Source organism: Porites lutea, chromosome 12, assembly GCF_958299795.1.
Source record: "Porites lutea chromosome 12, jaPorLute2.1, whole genome shotgun sequence".
Lineage (NCBI taxonomy): Eukaryota > Metazoa > Cnidaria > Anthozoa > Scleractinia > Poritidae > Porites > Porites lutea.
Genome location: NC_133212.1, coordinates 2,835,305 through 2,855,304, shown reverse-complemented (window position 1 = coordinate 2,855,304; position 20,000 = coordinate 2,835,305). Strand labels below are relative to the sequence as shown.

The following is a 20,000-nucleotide window of genomic DNA, read 5'->3' as shown; positions in this document are numbered from 1 at the left end:
TACAGTAAATATTCGTAACACTTTACTGTAGTAAACCTGACAGGCCCACTTGAAAACGTATTTGAAGCTTTACATGCGTTTTTTTTTGCGTGATAACGTGAGCAAATGATGGCGTGTCATGAGAGCTCTTGTGGCTCAAAGCATTTGTTTACTAATGCAAAAACCCAATTAGAATGAGTTCATTTTTATCCGCTCGATCAATTCCCAGTGTATTAAATTATACTCTTGAAAAAATGCTACAGATATTAAACTAAACAAACCTTTCTTATCTTGGTTTAGTTTAGATAATTTACCCATGCTCAATGGTCATGCGATTCAAGAAAATTTCAGATGCGCTAAAGTTTTTCGCTTTCGAACCGGACCACTTTTTAAACCGTTTTCCTCAAAAATGATTTTTGGTAAACTCGAGGTCATCTTTGTTCTTTCCGCCGTAGTCATGGAAATTAACCAGAGTAACCGCACTGGAGTCTATGAGTTTGCAACGACAACATTCTCGACCTGAATGAATGGCAATTTTTTATGAACCAACCTGTCAGTGAATGCTCAAACTTGTACTTAAAGACGTCTCACCAACCGCATTGTTTGATAATATGCAGGTTATTTTGTGTTTGATTCGTGAGCAGGATTCAATAAGCTTGACAACCAATAAACATTTCCATCCAGGGGCTATAAAGGGAAGGGAAGTCTGGGGTGGGTACTCAATCATCACGCATTACCCCCTCCTCTCTAGTCTCCTACGCAGCCGTTTGTGTCGATCTTCACGCAGGTCGACGACACAAAAAAAAGCTGCGTAAGTGAACACTTTCTCTCTACCGCTCATCATGTCCCCTTGAAACTGTTACTCCTTTCGGTTTGAAAAACCGATCCCCTGTATGGAATTAAGAAAAAAATTGAGCAACTGTATAATATCAGGAGCCTTTAATCTTGATAACATAAACTGACAAAGTTTCGTCCATTTAAGGTTCCTAAGATTCGTTTAGACCTCTGGTAAAAATTCATCTTCAAAAATTAGGGGTGGTCCACGGGGGCGAGTCTATGGACCGGGTCCACGAGGAGGTCCATGGCCTAAGTCCACAGAGGTGGTCTATGTACTAAGGGTCCATGTTCTGTATACGTCCCAAGATTGCAGGCCAAGGTTGGTACTGGGCCACGAAACAATAAATCTTATCAAAGAAAGTCGCAAACCTTGACGAAAAGTTCGTTAGCGATCTACCTGGTGGTTTAATTCTCGCTAAAACTCCTAGTAGAATGACGACGGCTACCACGTTTTCCCGCCAACATGACGCTGGTTTTCACGCGAGCACTATACTATTGAAAAAATCTCGAACTCGTAGTCCTCGTCTTACAAGCTAAAGCTCTCTACTTTCAGCGGATGGACGGGAGCAATAATTAAATGCATCTGGGCCGAGCTTTCTGGGCTACAATAACAAAACAACGCATGCACAGCAGTCGTTCACACAAGTCAGCAAGCTGCGGAGAACATTTTAGTCCATTTGTACGAACACTTTCACGTCTTAGGTAAGCTAAGGTTTGAATAAGCACAACCCAAAACCCGGCTTGGCCAGGACAAGCCGCTGCTTAAGCTACCGGTAGATTGAATAAACCGTAAACATTTTTTCGAGGTGTTCGAAAAAGAAAAGCATGTGTACACAGGCTATTGTCAGAGGTCAACTTTGACTTAATAAAACAAAAGCAAAAATTAAAGAGGGACTATTAATATTGCCTTTCCGGTATCACCCAGCGGTACAAGATCTTAAAAGAAATTAATGGCAAACTGGAGTCTAAAATAGAAAATCAGCCTCTGCTGAAAACAATTTTTGGGACCTCCGATCATATCAGAAAAGACATGCTTGTAAGAGCAAAATTGTAACTTGAAGGCAGTTGATAATGTGACACAACCACAAAAACCACATTGGGAGCCCGTGCAGGTTTGTCTTTGACGGCCTTCCAAATTGGAAAAACCGAAATCCACATCGGTCACCAAAATCCGAAAAACCGCGTTGCTTTTGCCAAAAAATCGAAAATCAGATGCTAAAAAAGGGGAAAACCGGAAACCACAACGGACAACAAAACCGAAAAACCGAAGTTTTTCATTGCAAAAACCGAAAAACCGACCTAGAAAATTGCCAAAACCGTAAAACCGAAAATCCCAACGCCCCCCCTCCTGTACCCTTGAGTCAACCCATTCCCGTAAAGAATTATTTTTAGAACAGGCTTCCCCGCGAAATTAAGGCAATTATTGCAAGACAATGGTTCTTGTTCTTGATAGAGTACGAAAATGACTCATTTAACACTGATCGGTTGAGCCGAGATCGCGGGAAGCTGGCGAACACTCCTTCTAGTGTATATGTTGTAGTTAAATTTTTATCTCACTTAATTTTTGTTTTTCCATTGTTTTTAGGTATGGTAATGTATGCAAATGAATTTAAAACAAAGGAAAAATAATTATTAACTCAAATAAAAACTTAACTGCAACATATACTCAACAAAATTTTATGGGGAAATACGACGTGGGCCAAGCCACTAGTACCGGTAACACGGGTCACCTCCGTATAAGAAGTCCATTACACTGAATGGCCCGAGATGTGCCTTTCGTAGTGGTTTTCGTAGTCAGTTTTGCATGTTTTTTTTTTCAGCTGTTTTAGTACACCCCTGTTTGTTATTTCTGTTCAAATTAAAGAAAAGGCTGATCGGACAGCTATGGATGGGTAATTATGGCATGGTTGTCCGATAAGCCTTCCCTTTAATTTAAAGTTTTAATGAAAGATGACAAGGTTTGAGTGGACGACTATATGCATTTCGGTGAAAGGTTTGAACCCAGGAGTCATTTCAAAAGTAGGTTGATTTTGATTGTCCGGGTGAACGTAGTCCTGAATAGGACTGTTGTTGTTGACAGTGACTGACGCTTCGACAACCTGTGCGGTAGTCATCTTCAGAGTCAAAGTGAGTTGTATCACGTCAGTTGATAGTATTATACTCTGGTTATTGATCTGATTGGTCAATTACGTCGCGATGTTTTTGGTCGTCCGTCAGTTAAGCCGTGATGTTATTGGCTATGAAGACCCCTAATCAGTAATTGGTGCGTTTCGATCCGTCTTTTGTCACAGTTAAACAGTCCTCTATTGTTAGTCAAATTGTCAGTTCTCCAGTCGTTCTCTCCTAGTTAGTTTTGCTTGATCTCGTCAATAAGTCGTTTGTACGGTGCTGGTAACTGTTGGCTACGATTCAGTGGCGTTGGTTCTAAGTTAGTAAACCAGCTTTCTTAAGTAAGACGTTGATAGTAGTCTGTAGAATACGTTATACATGTCGTAGAGTCCCAGTCAATTTGATGTTTCTTCTGTAAATGGTGTCCAGAAATGTGATTGTCGACGTCACCATTCCTCGTCGTGCATTTTTGGAAGTTGAAGTCATGTTTTTCTACGAATTACACAAATAATGCATTGAACGCGAAACATTTTTTAAAACGTTTTATTTTAATTCACCTAGAGATTACTTTTCAATCAATGTGACCCAGCACTATGCACTGGGTGTTCAAAGTACAACACCAAGAATTTTGAAAATCAGCGCTTCTAGAGACATAGAATTGCCTTATAAAAATATATAATACATCAATCACCAAGAACTTGAAGTATGCAAATAGCATTTGACTTTTAAAGTCTTTGTGCGCCAAAAATTTAAGTTGACATCCGACGCTAGATAAAGAAGGTAAGTTGTACAATCCAAAATATCGGCCAATAAGCCAACTCTTTGCTGCGGTGTCAACATTACGGCATGCAACAGGAGCGGCTCCTGATGTAATCATTTGACTGCTCTGATAATCTGGCCTCTAACAGGTAAAATCACATGACAGTATACTAAAAACGCATTAGTTTCTTATTCAAAATGTTAAACTTCTCACACTAAACGTAAAGCGATCTACTACTTGAATAGTTTTGTATGGCTCTCCGAAGGAGGATATGAAGGCACTCCAGAGGCCTGGAAAATTTAAGATGCTGCAACTGGAGGTGGATAGTATCCTGCGGGTGGCGGGTTGTATCCCGCGGGTGGAGGCATGTATACCGGGGGTGGAGGATTGTATCCCCCATATGGCGGCGGCTGAATAGTTTGTTGTGTTGACTGAGTTGTTGCAATGAATCCGCCCATAGGTTGTGCGACTACAACTGTTCCCGGGTGGCGGGTACGATAATATGGACAGCAAGCACAGCAGCAGCAAGCCACGATGGAAATCACAATAGCGGCGATAACCAAACAGCTGATGACAATACCTGCAACGGCTGCGCTAGTGAGGCTATGAGTACAAACCAGCTTACAGGTGTCATCCGAATCGCAACACTCATCAGAATCACACTGCGAACTGTACGAGCAAGAGTCGCAGTTTTTTCTACACTTGCCATCCGAGCATTTCTTCTGACAGTCGCCACTCCAACAGCATTCTCCAGTTCCACACTGGTAATTGAAAGAGCAATAGTCGCACTTCTGTCTACAAACGCTATCTTTACAACACTTCTCCAAAAATCCGCAGTCATCGTTGTTTATGCAGAACGTAGCACTTGCAAGGTAAAGCCAGCAGGCGAAAACGAAAGCGACTTCCTTGACAGCCATGAGTGGATTAAGGCGCAAGATAAAAGAATGAAGAGCCAATGAATAAATTAACAAGGATAATATGAACAGTACTGGAGCAGTGCCAAACAGCGCAGCTGACGCAAGTTTTAAGCCAAGGTCAATGCCTATGAAGAAAGCTTGTGTGTACTGAGTATTGTACTCGTCTGTCAAGGCCCTTAGGCGCCTTATCCATTGTCTGAATGCGCTAGCATAATTTCTGGCACAATTTGTCAAACAAGAGACGTTACTAAAGTAAAAAGGGCTTCACTACAGTAAATATTCGTAACACCTTACTGTAGGAAACCTGACTGGCACACTTGAAAACGTATTTGAAGCCTTACATGCGTTTTTTTTTTTCGCGTGATAACGTGAGCAAATGATGGCGTGTCATGAGAGCTATTGTAGCTCCAAGCCGGCTCCAAGCATTTGTTTACTTATGAAAAAACCCAATTAGAATGAGTTCATTTTTATCCGCTCGACCGGTTCCCATTGTATTAAATTAAACTCTTTAAAAAATGCAACAGATAATTAACCAAACAAACCCTTCCTTATCTTAAGGACTCTGCCATGTTTTAATAGTCCATGTCGCTCTTTGGTTTAGTTTGGATAATTTAACTATGCTCAATGGTCACACGATTCAAGAAAATTTCAGATGCGCTTAAGTTTTTCTCTTTCGAACTGGACTACTTTTTAAATCGTTTTCCTCAAAATGAGTTTTGGTAAACTCGAGGCCATCTTTGTTATTTCCGCCGTAGTCATGGAAATTAACCAGAGTAACCGCACTGGAGTCTATGAGTTTGCAACGACAACATTCTCGACCTGAATGAATGGCAATTTTTTATGAACCAACCTGTCAGTGAATGCTCAAACTTGTAAGAGGTCTCACCAACCGCATCGTTTGATGATATGCAGGTCATTTTGTGTTTGATTCGTGAGCAGGATTCAGGCTTATTTTCTCTCGTATAAACGTACGGTCCTCATGAGTGACTCAGGATTCTTTCGAAACAGCTGCTAAAGAACTCGCGTAATTTTTGGTTACCCAAGATGGTGACCTCGCGCTGGTTAAAATTGTTGGGGCTTTATAGTTGTCAGTCAGTTTTTGTTGTTTTGTTTGTTTACCTTTTTACATTGATGGTGCCGAGCCAGGGAATTTATGATGAATTATGTACTCACGGTTAAGTTTCCAGATTTTAAAATAGGGTAAATGAGTTTGTAACAAAATTGAAGATGAAACTCACTTTTTATTAGATTGCCTCAGTTTTTCTTCGATAAAAGATGTTCTTCTCTAAACTAGAATCTAAAATACCGTTTCTACAACTACAATCACATGAGACCTTATTATTACATCTGATGAATTCTACTGATAACCTACTTATCTCCAGAATAATTAATTCTACTGATGGTTAAAAATAGGCAATGATTAATGTGTTTCAAATTGTTTTAAATATGATTTAAAAGGAATCAATGATTAATTTCAAGTAGCTTTTGCAATACTGTAATACTTTGTTATAGTCATGCAAATACAGCTTTTTGTTGCTGTTGCCATTTACATGTGTATTAGCCATTTTAAAGGATACAAATTTTGTTTCAAATAAAAAGCATGCCAACCCTTTCTATCTACAAACACGACTTAACAACTTCTGTTTAAAAAAGTTTACCAAGCCGTTGTTGAGACGAGACACTTCCAGCTAGTGTAGGAATGTTTAAACAAATGTTCAAACTTTCGACTTCCATCTACTGTGCACGCCAAAACAGCGAAATAAGTTTGTTGGATAGTCCGGTTCGTATTTTGAGTTTACCTAGTCCCTAGGCCTCATTATCCCGCGCGGACAATTCGGCGTGGTCCAAGCGCCGTACATAGGGGACAATGCAAGCATCTAGTTATACGGTATCTAAAACATCGGCCAATAAACTCAGCTCTTCACCTCAGAATCAACCATACAATCAATCGATCTGATAATCCTGTATAATTAGTGAAACAGCAGCATAGTAACAAAGCCCTAGTTTTTTCAAGAGCATTCATGGATTAGCCCATAAGAATTTATTTGGACGTCTACAAGCCTAATACTGATCACTGCGCTCCTCAACTGGTGTAATTAGACTGGACCTGCCTCTGTATAATATGAAGTCTTAAATTATGGACTGAGGTCCTTTTCTGTTGGAGGTCTTAAGCTGTGGAACGAACTTTCATCTGAATTACGCGCAATAGATAGTATAAGTATTGTTGGGGCTAGGCTGAAAACACATATTTTTAAGGCATATGTTAATTCATTGTTGTTAGTCAGTTTTATCTTTTTATATTTCATCAACTTTTCTTTTGTGAAGTGTTAAAACCAGTAACATAAGGTTGAGGATTGTGAAGCGCTTAGAACAATTTGTATAAGCAATATAGAAATGTTAGTTATTATTACTTATTATTATTCAGAACGTTAACTTTTCATGCTAAACATGCAAAAAGGGTTGGTCATTTAAACGAAGTCTAACTTAGACTGCGGTTTAGGAAATCTTTGGACCTCCATATCTCTTTCTTAATGGGTTATTTTATGAACACAAATGCTCTTCAAGTCTACGCTATAATGCTTTCATGAAACTGTTCACGATAAATGTTGTTTACATAACGCGTTCGGCGAACCGAAAATGGCTTAGAACGCGGTTTTGTTAGACACTGACTAAACTCCGTTGAAATAACTGGCCCAGACTATTCTACTATTGAATGGTTCTCCAGTGTTACGGGGGAGACCAGGGGAGGAAAATAAGGAGATGAGGGTTAATTGTAAGCTCCAACTGGACGCGAGTTGTATCCCAAGGGTGATAGGTTGTATCCCGCGGGTGACAGGTTGTATCCCGCTGCCAGAGGGCTGCATCCCGCGGGCTTAGGGGTGTATCCTAAGAAGGGCGGCTGCAGAATGGTCTGTTGCGTTGTAACTGTTGCAGTGATTCCGCCCGATGGTTGTGCGACTACAACTCTTCCCGGATGACGGTGACGATAATAAGGACAACAAGCACAGCAGCAGCAAGCCACGATGGAAATCACAATGGCGGCGACCACTAAACAGGCGATAACAATCCCTGCAGTTGCTGCCTCAGTGAGGCTGGAATGAGAACAGAAGAGTTTACAGGTGTTATCTGAGTCACAACACTCATCAGAATCGCATTGCGAACTGGACGAGCAAGAGTCGCAGTTTTCTCTACATCCACCATCTGAGCATTTCTTAATACAGTCGCTATTTTTACAGCATTCACCAGTGTCACACTGTGAACTGTACGAGCAAAAATAGCAGGTTTCTCTACAGCCACCGTCGTCACATTTCTTGTTACATTTACCATCCTTGCAACATTCACCAGTGTCGCATTGAGAACTGTACGAGCAATAGGTGCAGTTTTCTCTACAGCCCCAATCGTCACATTTCTTCTTACATTTACCATTTTTGCAGCATTCCAAAAAGTCACATTGAGAACTGTACGAGCAATAAGTGCAGTTTTCTCTACATCCACCATCTGGGCACGTCTTCCGGCAGACATTATTCTTGCAGCACTTTCCGATATCACATTCCAAAAGGGACGAGCAATAGCTGCAGTTCTTTGAACAACCAAGATTTCTGCAGCATTCTCCAGTACCACACTGGAAATTGAACGAACATCCAGAGCATTTTTGTCTACACACATTGTCCGAGCAGCAGCTCTCGACAAACCCGCAGTCAGATTTGTGAGAGCAGGAAGTGGCACTTGCCAAATGAAGAAAATAGGCAAAAGCGAAAGCGACTTCCTTCTTGATCGCCATTCTTTCAGCGTCTGTTTCACTATGTAATTTAACGGGCAAGGGATGGCGGGAAGGAATAAAGAGAAAGGAAGTACGTAGTTTCCATTTTCACGACTCGTCACGCCATTCACGTTCAAAGAGCTGGGATCCTTTGGTCAGCGCCGCGTACAGCCTTCGCATGCGCAGAGAGAGACTCGCCAAGAACTCACCCTCCCTTTCCCAAACTTCGCTCGGACAGTCGGAGGAGGAAATTTGCGACTTGCACTTTCCCCGTAATGATGAAATTTGTTGTCTTCGTAAAATTTTGCATAAGCATTGTTTTCAATTTCTATTGGGACTAATAATCGTCCCTTGAGAAATTGAAAACAAATGTTATCCAAAATTTTGTAGTCTTGCCTGTATTCAGTATGTAATGACAATTGGCCACTTTAGAACTAGAAGGGACTTGTAGCCAAAATACGTCCTGCAATTGTTTCTGAATATAGGCCCCTCTAGAAATAAGCCCCTCAAAAAGGGCCTTTGAAATATATAAGCCCGGGGGCTTATTTTCGGAATTTTACGGCATACCTCACTGATACCTCTTGTTCACTTTAAGTTTGTGATGTAATATGACAAAAATGAAGTTAAGGAATTCGAATGTATTTATTAACCAGAGCCAACACAAGGTTTAATGACGAATATAATGATACAAAACGTGCTTTCCCTTTTTAGATAAAGTAATAACAAAATAAACTAACGTAGATCTACCCTTACAAGGACTCTCTAAAGGTGTTACTGACCCCACTTACAAGAGGGAAGAGATATAAAAAGGCGCGGGTTGTGATGTCCAAGAATGGCACAATTGCTGGTTTTCAGTGTCACGCCATTCAAAATAGATCAAAACAAAAATCAAAACCATTCAATGGATAAAGTCCAGAATCTGGGAAATGAAAGGAGGTAAATATACAAAGACTCCCGCCAAGATTTTGGTCGAAGGAATGGGCGGAGGATTGTATCCCGAGGGTGGAGGCATGTATCCAGGGGGTGGAGGATTGTATCCCCCATATGGCGGCTGCTGAATAGTTTGTTGTGTTGGCTGAGTTGTTGCAATGAATCCGCCCATAGGTTGTGTAACTACAACTGTTCCCGGGTGGCGGGTACGATAATACGGACAGCAAGCACAGCAGCAGAAAGCCACGATAGAAATCACAATGGCGGCGACAGCCAAACAGCTGATGACAATACCCGCAACGGCTGCGCTAGTGAGGCTATGAGTACAAACCAGCTTACAGGTGTCATCCGAATCGCAACACTCATTAGAATCACACTGCCAACTGGACGAGCAAGAGTCGCAGTTTTTTCTACACTTGCCATCCGAGCATTTCTTCTGACAGTCGCCACTCTAACAGCATTCTCCAGTTCCACACTGGTAATTGAAAGAGCAATAGTAGCACGTCTGTCTACAAACGCTACCTTTACAACACGTCTCCAAAAGTCCGCAGTTATCGTCGTTTATGCAGAACGTAGCACTTGCAACGTAAAGCCAGGAGGCGAAAACGAAAGCGACTTCCTTGACAGCCATGAGTGGATTAAGGCGCAAGATAAAAGAATGAAGAGCCAATGAATAAATTAACAAGGATAATATGAACAGTACTGGAGCAGTGCCAAACAGCGCAGCTGACGCAACTTTTAAGCCAAGGTCAATGCCTATGAAAAAAGCTTGTGTGTACTGAGTATTGTACTCGTCTGTTATGGCCCTTAGGCGCCTTATCCGCTGTCTGAATGCGCTAGCATAATTTCTGGCATAATTTGTCAAACTAGAGACTTTACTAAGGTAAAAGGGCTTCACTACAATAAATATTCGTAACACTTCACTGTAGTAAACCTGACTGGCCCACTTGAAAACGTATTTGAAACTTTACATGCGTTTTTTTTTTTTCCGCGTGATAACGTGAGCAAATGATGGCGCAAAAACCCAACTGGAATGAGTTCATTTTTATCCGCTCGATCGGTTCCCATTGTATTAAATTTAACTCTTTGAAAAATGCTACAGATAATTAACCAAACAAACCCTTCCTTATCTTAAAGACTCTGCCATGTTTTAAAAGTCCATGTCGCTCTTTGGTTTAGTTTAGATAATTTAACTATGCTTAATGGTCACGCGATTCAAGAAAATTTCAGATGCACTAAAGTTTTTCTCTTTCGAACGGAACTACTTTTTAAACCGTTTTCCTCAAAAATGAATTTTGATAAACCCGAGGTCATCTTTGTTCTTTCCGCCGTAGTCATGGAAATTAACCAGAGTAACCGCACTGGAGTCTATGAGTTTGCAACGACAACATTCTCGACCTGAATGAATGGCAATTTTTTATGAACCAACCTGTCAGTGAATGCTCAAACTTGTAAGACGTCTCACCAAACGCACTGTTTGATAATATGCAGGTCATTTTGTGTTTGATTGTTGAGCAGGATTCAATAAGCTTGCCAACCAATAAATATTTCCATTCAGGGGCTATAAAGGGAAGGGAAGTCTGGGGTGGGTACTCAATCATCATGCATTACCCCTCCCTCCCTAGTCTCCTAGTCTACGCAGCCGTTTGTGTCGATCTTCAAACAGGTCGACGACACAAAAAAAAAGTTGCGTAAGTGAACACTTTCTCTCTACCGCTCATCATGTCCCCTTCAAATTGTTATTCCTTTCAGTTTTAAAAACTGAACCCATGTATGGAATTCAGAAAAAATTGAGCAAGTGTATAATATCAGGAGCCTTTAATCTTGATAACATAAACTGACAAAGTTTCGTCCATTTAAGGTTCCTAAAATTCATTTAGACATCTGGTAAAAATTCATCTTCAAAAACTAGGGGTAGTCCACGAGGGTAGTCCATGGACCGGGTCCACGAAGAGGTCCATGGCCTAAGTCCACAGAGGTGGTCTATGTACCAGGGTCAATGTTCTGTATACGTCCCAAGATTGCAGGCCAAGGTTGGTACTGGGCCTCAAAAAAATAAATTTTATCAAAGAAAGTAGCAAACCTTGACGACAAGTTCGTTAGCGATCTACCTGGTGGTTTAATTCTCGCTAAAACTCCTAGTAGAATGACGACGGCTACCACGTTTTCCCGCCAACATGACGCTGGTTTTCACGCGAGCACTATACTATTGAAAAAATCTCGAACTCGTAGTCCTCGTCTTACAAGCTAAAGCTCTCTACTTTCAGCGGATGGACAGGAGCAATAATTAAATGCATCTAGGCTGAGCTTTCTGGGCTACAATAACAAAACAACGCATGCACAGCAGTCGTTCACACAAGTCAGCAAGCTGCCGACAACGTTTTAGTCCATTTGTACGAACACTTTCACGTCTTAGGTAAGCTGAGGTTTAAATAAGCACAACCCAAAACCCGGCTCGGCCAGGACAAGCCGCTGCTTAAGCTAAAGGTGGATTGAATAAATCGTAAACATTTTTACGAGGTGTTCGCGTAGTTTTGCAAGGCGCGACCAGAGTACGCCACGGCTTATTTTCTCTCGTATAAACGTACGGTCCTCATGAAGTGAGTTATAAGGATTCTTTCGAAACAGCTGCTATAAGAACTCGTGTAATTTAGCTTCGTTACCCAAGATGGTGACCGCGCGCTGGTGGTTTTAAAATTGTTGGGGTTTTATAGTTGTCAGTCAGTTTTTGTTTTTTCGTTAGTTTACCTTTTTACATTGACGGTGCCGAGCCAGGGAATTCATTATGACGAATTATGTACTCACGGCAAAGTTTCTAGATTTAAATAGGGTAAATGAGTTGTAACAGAATTGAAGATGAAACTCACCTTTTATTAGATTGTCTCAGTTTTTCTTGGATAAGAGAGATGTTCTTCTCTAAACTAGAACCTAAAATACCGTTTCTACAACTACAATCACAAGAGACCTTATTATCACATCTGATGAATTCTACTGACTACCATAGTTTTATTAACATCGAATTAATTTCATTTATATCATCTTGCATTGAATTGAGAGAGAAACTTATCTCCGGAATAATTAATTCTACTGATGGTTAAAAATATGCAATGATTAATATGTTTCAAATTGTTTTAAATATAATTTAAAAGGAATCAATGATTTATTTCAAGTAGCTTTTGCAATACTGTAAAACTTTGTTATAGTCATGCAAATAAAGCTTACACAAATTTTGTTTCAAATAACAAATTAAAAAGAAACATGCCAACCCTAATCCTTAACTACTTTTGGTGAAAAAAGGTTACAAGCCGTTGTTGAGACGAGACACTTCCAGCTAGTGTAGGAATGTTTAAACAAATGTTCAAACTTTCGACTTCCATCTGCTGTGCACGCCAAAACAGCGAAATAAGTTTGTTGGATAGTCCGGTTCGTATTTTGAGTTTACCTAGTCCCTAGGCCTCATTATCCCGCGCGGACAATTCGGCGTGGTCCAAGTGCCGTACATAGGGGACAATGCAAGCATCTAGTTATACGGTATCTAAAACATCGGCCAATAAACTCAGCTCTTCACCTCAGAATCAACCATACAATCAATCGATCTGATAATCCTGTATAATTAGTGAAACAGCAGCATAGTAACAAAGCCCTAGTTTTTTCAAGAGCATTCATGGATTAGCCCATAAGAATTTATTTGGACGTCTACAAGCCTAATACTGATCACTGCGCTCCTCAACTGGTGTAATTAGACTGGACCTGCCTCTGTATAATATGAAGTCTTAAATTATGGACTGAGGTCCTTTTCTGTTGGAGGTCTTAAGCTGTGGAACGAACTTTCATCTGAATTACGCGCAATAGATAGTATAAGTATTGTTGGGGCTAGGCTGAAAACACATATTTTTAAGGCATATGTTAATTCATTGTTGTTAGTCAGTTTTATCTTTTTATATTTCATCAACTTTTCTTTTGTGTAGTGTTAAAACTAGTAACATAAGGTTGAGGATTGTAAAGCGCTTAGAACAATTTTTATAAGCAATATAGAAATGTTAGTTATTATTATTTATTATTATTATTCAGAATGTCAACTTTTCATGCTAAACATGCACCAAACGGTCGTTATTTAAACGAAGTCTAACTTAGGCCGTGGTTTAAGAAATCTTTGGACCTCCATATCTCTTTGTTAGTGGGTTATTTATGAAGACAAATGCTTTTCCAGTCTACGCTATAATGCTTTCATGAAACTGTTCACCATAAATGGTGTTTACATAAAGCGTTCGGCAAACTGAAAATGGCTTACAGTAGAAGCGGCTTTTTTAATCACTGGCTAAACACCGTTTAAATAACTGTCCAAACTATTCCACTCTTAAATGGTCGTTCAGTGTTAAGAGGCCTGGGCAGAAAAATAAGGAGGTGGGGGTTCACCGTAAGCTCCAACTGGACGCGAGTTGTATCCCAAGGGTGATAGGTTGTATCCCGCGGGTGACAGGTTGTATCCCGCTGCCAGAGGGCTGCATCCCGCGGGCTTAGGGGTGTATCCTAAGAAGGGCGGCTGCAGAATGGTCTGTTGCGTTGTAACTGTTGCAGTGATTCCGCCCGATGGTTGTGCGACTACAACTCTTCCCGGATGACGGTGACGATAATAAGGACAACAAGCACAGCAGCAGCAAGCCACGATGGAAATCACAATGGCGGCGACCACTAAACAGGCGATAACAATCCCTGCAGTTGCTGCCTCAGTGAGGCTGGAATGAGAACAGAAGAGTTTACAGGTGTTATCTGAGTCACAACACTCATCAGAATCGCACTGCGAACTGGACGAGCAAGAGTCGCAGTTTTCTCTACATCCACCATCTGAGCATTTCTTAATACAGTCGCTATTTTTACAGCACTCACCAGTGTCACACTGCGAACTGTACGAGCAAAAATAGCAGGTTTCTCTACAGCCACCGTCGTCACATTTCTTGTTACATTTACCATCCTTGCAACATTCACCAGTGTCGCATTGAGAACTGTACGAGCAATAGGTACAGTTTTCTCTACAGCTCCAATCGTCACATTTCTTCTTACATTTACCATTCTTGCAGCATTCCAAAAAGTCACATTGAGAACTGTACGAGCAATAAGTGCAGTTTTCTCTACATCCACCATCTGTGCACGTCTTCCGGCAGACATTATTCTTGCAGCACTCTCCGATACCACATTGCAAACTGGACGAGCAATAGCTGCAGCTCTTTGAACAACCACGATTTCTGCAGCATTCTCCAGTACCACACTGAAAATTGAACGAACATCCAGAGCATTTTTGTCTAATAATAATAACACTTATATAGCGCTTATCCGCATGCGTTCTAAGCGCTTTACATCCATTGTATTACAGTATGACTTACAGTATGACTTAGAAATATAAAAACTATTTTTTACTTTACTCTCGGCTATTTTCTTTGAGCTCCCGATAACTCGAACTCCCGATAACTCGAACTTTTTTCGATTTCCCTTGAAGGTTCGGGTTATCGGGAGTGGACTGTACGTAGTTTCCATTTTCACGACTCGTCACGCCATTCACGTTCAAAGAGCTGGGATCCTTTGGTCAGCACCGCGTACAGCCATCGCATGCGCAGAGGGAGACTCGCCAAGAACTCACCCTCCCTTTCCCAAACTTCGCTCGGACAGTCGGAGGAGGAAATTTGCGACTTGCACTTTCCCCGTAATGATGAAATTTGTTGTCTTCGTAAAATTTTGCATAAGCATTGTTTTCAATTTCTATTGGGACTAATAATCGTCCCTTGAGAAATTGGAAACAAATGTTGTACAAAATTTTGTAGCCTTGCCTGTATTCAGTATGTAATGACAATTGGCCACTTTAGAACTAGAAGGGACTTGTAGCCAAAATACGTCCTGCAATTGTTTCTGAATATAGGCCCCTCTAAAAATAAGCCCCTCAAAAAGGGCCTTTGAAATATATAAGCCCGGGGGCTTATTTTCGGAATTTTACGGCATACCTCAGATACCTCTTGTTCACTTTAAGTTTGTGATGTAATATGACAAAAATGAAGTTAAGGAATTCGAATGTATTTATTAACCAGAGCCAACACAAGGTTTAATGACGAATATAATGATACAAAACGTGCATTCCCTTTTTAGATAAAGTAATAACAAAATAAACTAACGTAGATCTACCCTTACAAGGACTCTCTAAAGCTGAGAATTAGTGACCCCACTAACAAGAGGGAAGAGATATAAAAAAGCGCGCGGGTTGTGATGTCCAAGAATGGCACAATCGCTGGTTTTCAGTGTCACGCCATTAAAAATAGATCAAAATAAAAATCAAAACCATTCAATGGATAAAGTCCAGAATCTGGGAAATGAAATGAAGTAATATACAAAGACCCCTGCCAAGATTTTGGTCGAAGGAATAATTCGAATACGAGATATCCGAAGAAATGATTTACCCAAATTTATAGGATTAGCATGGAGACGCCATGCTGGTGCCCATCAGGATGAGCACTAACATGGCGGACGAAAACTAACAGAGACATCTGTTACCGAGTTTTGCTACAAAAGTGTGAATTTACTCCTAGAGGAACTCATAAACATTAAAGTAATACTTTCTCTAATACATGAACTGTTTAGATAGCAAAATTCCCCCCAAAAAGTCACTTTTTAACCTACATGACAGCTCTCTCGGCCGTCATGTAAATGCTGCGTTACGCAAAAGCTTAGAAATTCAAGAGTACTCTATTACAAAACCAAGAACCCTTTTGAAGCGAAAAATTTGTTTGAAAATTAGTTTTCAGCAGCTCTAATACACCGTGAAAGTAAAATCTCAGTAGCATCGATAGTTTTGTAGTTTGAATTTTAGTGACGTCATGTAAAAACCAACAATAAGTTATTCTGTGACTCCAAACGTTTAGCTGAGGAGAAATAACATGCGCCAAAATATCCATTGGCTACCTTTCTACGAAGTTCTAACACAATATATAGTAAGTTACGAAGGTTCATTCTTCCCAAACGTGAACTAATAGAAGCTTGGTATCAACCCTTTAAGTCCCAATAGTGACCAACAGCAATTTTCTCCTAACAATGTCCATACATTGTCAGGAGATAAGGTTGTAAGAATATAAAAAATGATCACGAAAGAGAAAATGTCTTGATGTTTTATTAAATTCTCTCAACTTATTCATAAAGGAAATGTATGGAGATCAGTTTGGAGAATGTGTATGTGGATACTGGGGCTTAAAGGGTTAAAGGGTCATGGCCTCTACAGCTTCTTCTGTTGTGGGTATGGCCCAAGAGACACACCTGGTGCGGAGGGGTATGGGGCAGAACGGGGTGGATGAGGAGACGGTTCTTGATCCTGATGGGCAGCGTATGGGCCAATTTGTGGCAGTGGCTGAGAGGCCTGTGCGATTTGCTGTGATGAAGCCGTTGACACAAACTGATGGTAGCCTGTGGCGGGACTCCCAACAAGCACTGTCGCCCCTTCATGACGATTGCGGTAATACGGGCAACACGCACAGCAGAAGCACGCAATGATGGAGACCACGATATCAACGACCACTGCACAGGCAACAACTATCCCTGCGATGCCTGCATGGGTTAAACTCACATGTACGGCCGGGGTACAATCGAGCTTACAGTCACCGTTATCGTCACAGCACTCTCCAGCTCCGCACTCCGAACTGGACACGCAATAGAGACACTGTCCTCTGCAGACTCCATCGGAACATTTCTTCCTGCAGTTGCTATCCCAGCAGCACTCCCCACGGCCAGCATCGCACTCGGAATCTTTGGAGCAATAGAAACAGTCTTTCCTACATCCACCGTCTGAACATTTCATCCAACAGTTGCCATTAGGGGAACAACATTCCTCAGAGCCACGTTGGTAATCGTACGAGCAGAAGTAGCATGTTTGTCTACAGACATGATCTGAGCAGCAAGTTTGTAGATCTGATATGCAATCACTACTAAGCAAACAGTAAGTGGCACTTGCTGAGACAAGAAAGCGTGCAAAAAGAACGAGAACAATTGACCTGATCGCCATTATTATGCAATGCTTCTAATAAGCAAAGCCCATAATATCCACAATTATGTCAATTAATTATTATAGTCTTTTGAACTCACGCCATTCTTAATCGCGCCGCATTCACTCGTCAAATCACTTGTCAACCAAGCACGCAAACCCAGACGACACAAAAACTGTCTTATACTCAAAAATCAGGTAGCTCTAAATTTGGTGACGTGATCGGTCACAATTTATATGAATCGTCAGTATGTAAAACACTTTTTAGAAATCGATCAACATTCTTAATCCCCCATCATGTGGTCCATCATTTTTAATCCTGAGGTCACGCGCGCTATTTGATCTCAAACACTTAACCCGCTGACAGGTTTCTTCCGGCATACCAGTAGTTTCTGATTTACTATACTGCGTGCGCGTAGCTGGTTAGCCTGCATATTCTAGGATCTCAGATAGTGAGGGGGAGACGCGCAAGAAAGGCGCGCGAAAAGTTGGCGGGGCGGGAAACAAGAGAAAGGAAGGGACAGAGTCCTCTCCGCTCCCAGTTTCCTCCCGTTTTGTTTTCGTGTTCGCGCGACTGTCTCGGAGCCTGAAACAGGCTAGTAGCTGGCGGGATTGTTATGCCTGGGGTACTTTCTCGTAGGTTGAGCTGCCTCGCGAGGCGAGCGCCTAGCGCCGAAGCCGCGAGGGAAAATCCCGCCTACACTGAAACTAAACTCCCTTTATCATAGTTAATATGCATAGGACGTTGACGTCTTTTAGAATTCCTTGTGCTTGTACGTCGCATTTGTTAAATTGATTAGTTGCTTAGGCATGAATGAGAGGGAATGAATCAGAAGGGTCGACAAGTGAAACTCGTCCTCTTCCAGGTGGGAAAAGATCAGAATAATCTAGTACGGAAACATGAGGGACGTGGACAAAAAAGATCCACCAAGAGCAAGAGCCAATATATGGCTCTTGCCAAGACTGAGTTCGTGCATTTTTGCTGACTTAATTCATTGTGTGGGCATTCGTGGACTTCGTACCTGAAGATGTCGAGCGACGAGAACAGTATACTAAGAGGCGATATATGTTGGCTAGCCTGTGAACAGGCTCTCTGTTTGGGGAGCCTGTTCACAGGCTATATGTTGGCAGGATACCGCATCTAATGGTTTCCCTACTTCTTTCTGATGCCTGGCTGTGGCCAAAGTTCTAAACTGAGCGTTGTAGTTGCTTTACTTCAACAATTGTAAGGCTGTCAGAGTTATCCCTTTGTTGATAATTGATGATCATTGTGGAATGATGCGTTGTACTCATGCGGTTCGCAGGATGAACTGTCCGCTTACGATGTTGCTTACGCGAGCAGTGCTTGTAAAGACCGTAACAACAGATGATTAATAAAAACCCCGCTAAAGTGCTGCCGATTGAAAATATTACCTTGATAACTACACTGAATCTTTTGCAGTTCATCTTGCATGCACCTTCTGAGTCGCAGCACTCGTTAATTCCGCAGTCGTTGTCGGTCTTGCAAGAACAACTTTCTCTACAGACGCCATCAGAGCATTGTGTCTTACATTTACCATTTGAGGTACAGCATCCTCCAGTTCCGCATTGGTAATCCTGCGAGCAATGGTCGCACATTTCTCTGCATGAAACACCATCGGGACATTCGCAGATGCTATCCGAACATCTTGTCTTGCATTTACCTTTGTTCCCGCAGCATTCTCTTGAACCACACTGGGAATCATATGAACAATAATTACACTCCTCTCTACACACGTGATCTGAACAACAGGTCTGTGGCGGATAGCAGTCACCTTTATACTCGCAAGAAGTGGCACTTGTCAAACTTCCTGAGCTCAGAAAGCAGAGGAACAAAGCCCACTGAACGAATCTTATGAACGCCATTTTTTAACAACTATCAAATGCGGAAGTATAATTGATCCGCGCTCGCGACATACCATAATATATCGTATGAAGGTATGTTGGATGGAATCCAAAGTGGCTTGAGGTGTTATATACAAAGAGAACAAATGAGACCCACCAGGAGCCGATAACTTAATCGGCTCCTGGACCCACAATATGAAAAGGAGCAAATATAAATCTGATTAGCATACGATCCTTTCGCCGCTTACTTCATTTATTATTAATATTTTTTAATTTTTTTTTTCATGTAATAGAGAAGAAGGTACTGGGGTGTGTTTCTTTCTTTTTTGTCAGTATGTAGTTATGTCAGTGAGTCTGCGATGTATATATGTTTAGTTTTCTTTTCCTTTTTTTTTGTATTTTTCCTACAGGTTCATAAGTCAGTGTGTAAAAAAAGTGTAATACATAAAAAAATAAAAATTCATTAAAATACAATACCCATCTAGTAGGGGTCTTTTTTTCGCGTGGTTTTAACATATACCAAGACACAAAAAAAAGTTCCTGGCCCCAGCTGCTCAAAAGTTGGATAGCGCTTTTCATCGGATCACTGAATAGCTATCCCGCGCGGATAAGTATTAGGGAAAAAATTGCACCATCCTGTGGATAGAGATTTATCCGGTGGATAGCGCTATTTAGCTTTTGAACAGCTGGGGCAGATCACTTGTATCAGTTCTCTTGCATGAATGAAGTCGTTCTCGCCGTTGACATGGGGAGTAGCCAACAAGCCAACTACGCGTATGTACTGTTAGTTTGAAAAGTTTTGAAAGTTTTTAAATTGCAATGCTTTTTAAT

The 20,000-nt window shown here is 41.2% G+C and overlaps 4 protein-coding genes and 1 pseudogene across 4 annotated transcripts in view; all 5 read right to left on the bottom strand.

The window, feature by feature from the left end:
* The window catches only part of LOC140921899 (uncharacterized), a 9,541-nt gene extending 4,924 nt beyond the window's left edge, over positions 1–4,617 (bottom strand). The window contains exons 1-2 of the mRNA XM_073371896.1: positions 3,994–4,617; positions 3,745–3,826 (exon numbers count right to left, since the gene is read on the bottom strand). Coding sequence (XP_073227997.1) covers positions 3,745–3,826; positions 3,994–4,602 — 691 coding nt within the window. The 5' untranslated portion in view covers positions 4,603–4,617. The remainder of the gene's footprint in view (positions 1–3,744; positions 3,827–3,993) is intronic.
* A 1,588-nt stretch (positions 4,618–6,205) lies between these two features.
* Positions 6,206–8,413, bottom strand: LOC140921972 (uncharacterized). Its single transcript, XM_073371988.1, has one exon. It carries the CDS (start codon positions 8,381–8,383, stop codon positions 7,370–7,372), a length of 1,014 nt encoding a protein of 337 aa, XP_073228089.1. The 5' UTR covers positions 8,384–8,413; the 3' UTR covers positions 6,206–7,369.
* A 606-nt stretch (positions 8,414–9,019) lies between these two features.
* Positions 9,020–9,972, bottom strand: LOC140921979 (uncharacterized; annotated as a pseudogene).
* Positions 9,973–12,545: 2,573 nt separating this feature from the next.
* LOC140921898 (uncharacterized) lies at positions 12,546–19,241 on the bottom strand. The gene is made up of 3 exons (XM_073371895.1): positions 18,501–19,241; positions 14,944–15,068; positions 12,546–14,592 (listed from the first exon to the last, which is right to left on the bottom strand). Exons 1-3 carry the CDS (start codon positions 19,188–19,190, stop codon positions 13,668–13,670), a joined length of 1,740 nt encoding a protein of 579 aa, XP_073227996.1. The 5' UTR covers positions 19,191–19,241; the 3' UTR covers positions 12,546–13,667.
* Positions 15,340–17,362, bottom strand: LOC140921975 (uncharacterized). The gene has a single exon (XM_073371991.1). The coding sequence runs from the start codon at positions 17,325–17,327 to the stop codon at positions 16,545–16,547; it is 783 nt and encodes a 260-aa protein (XP_073228092.1). The 5' UTR covers positions 17,328–17,362; the 3' UTR covers positions 15,340–16,544.
* Positions 19,242–20,000: the final 759 nt, after the last annotated feature.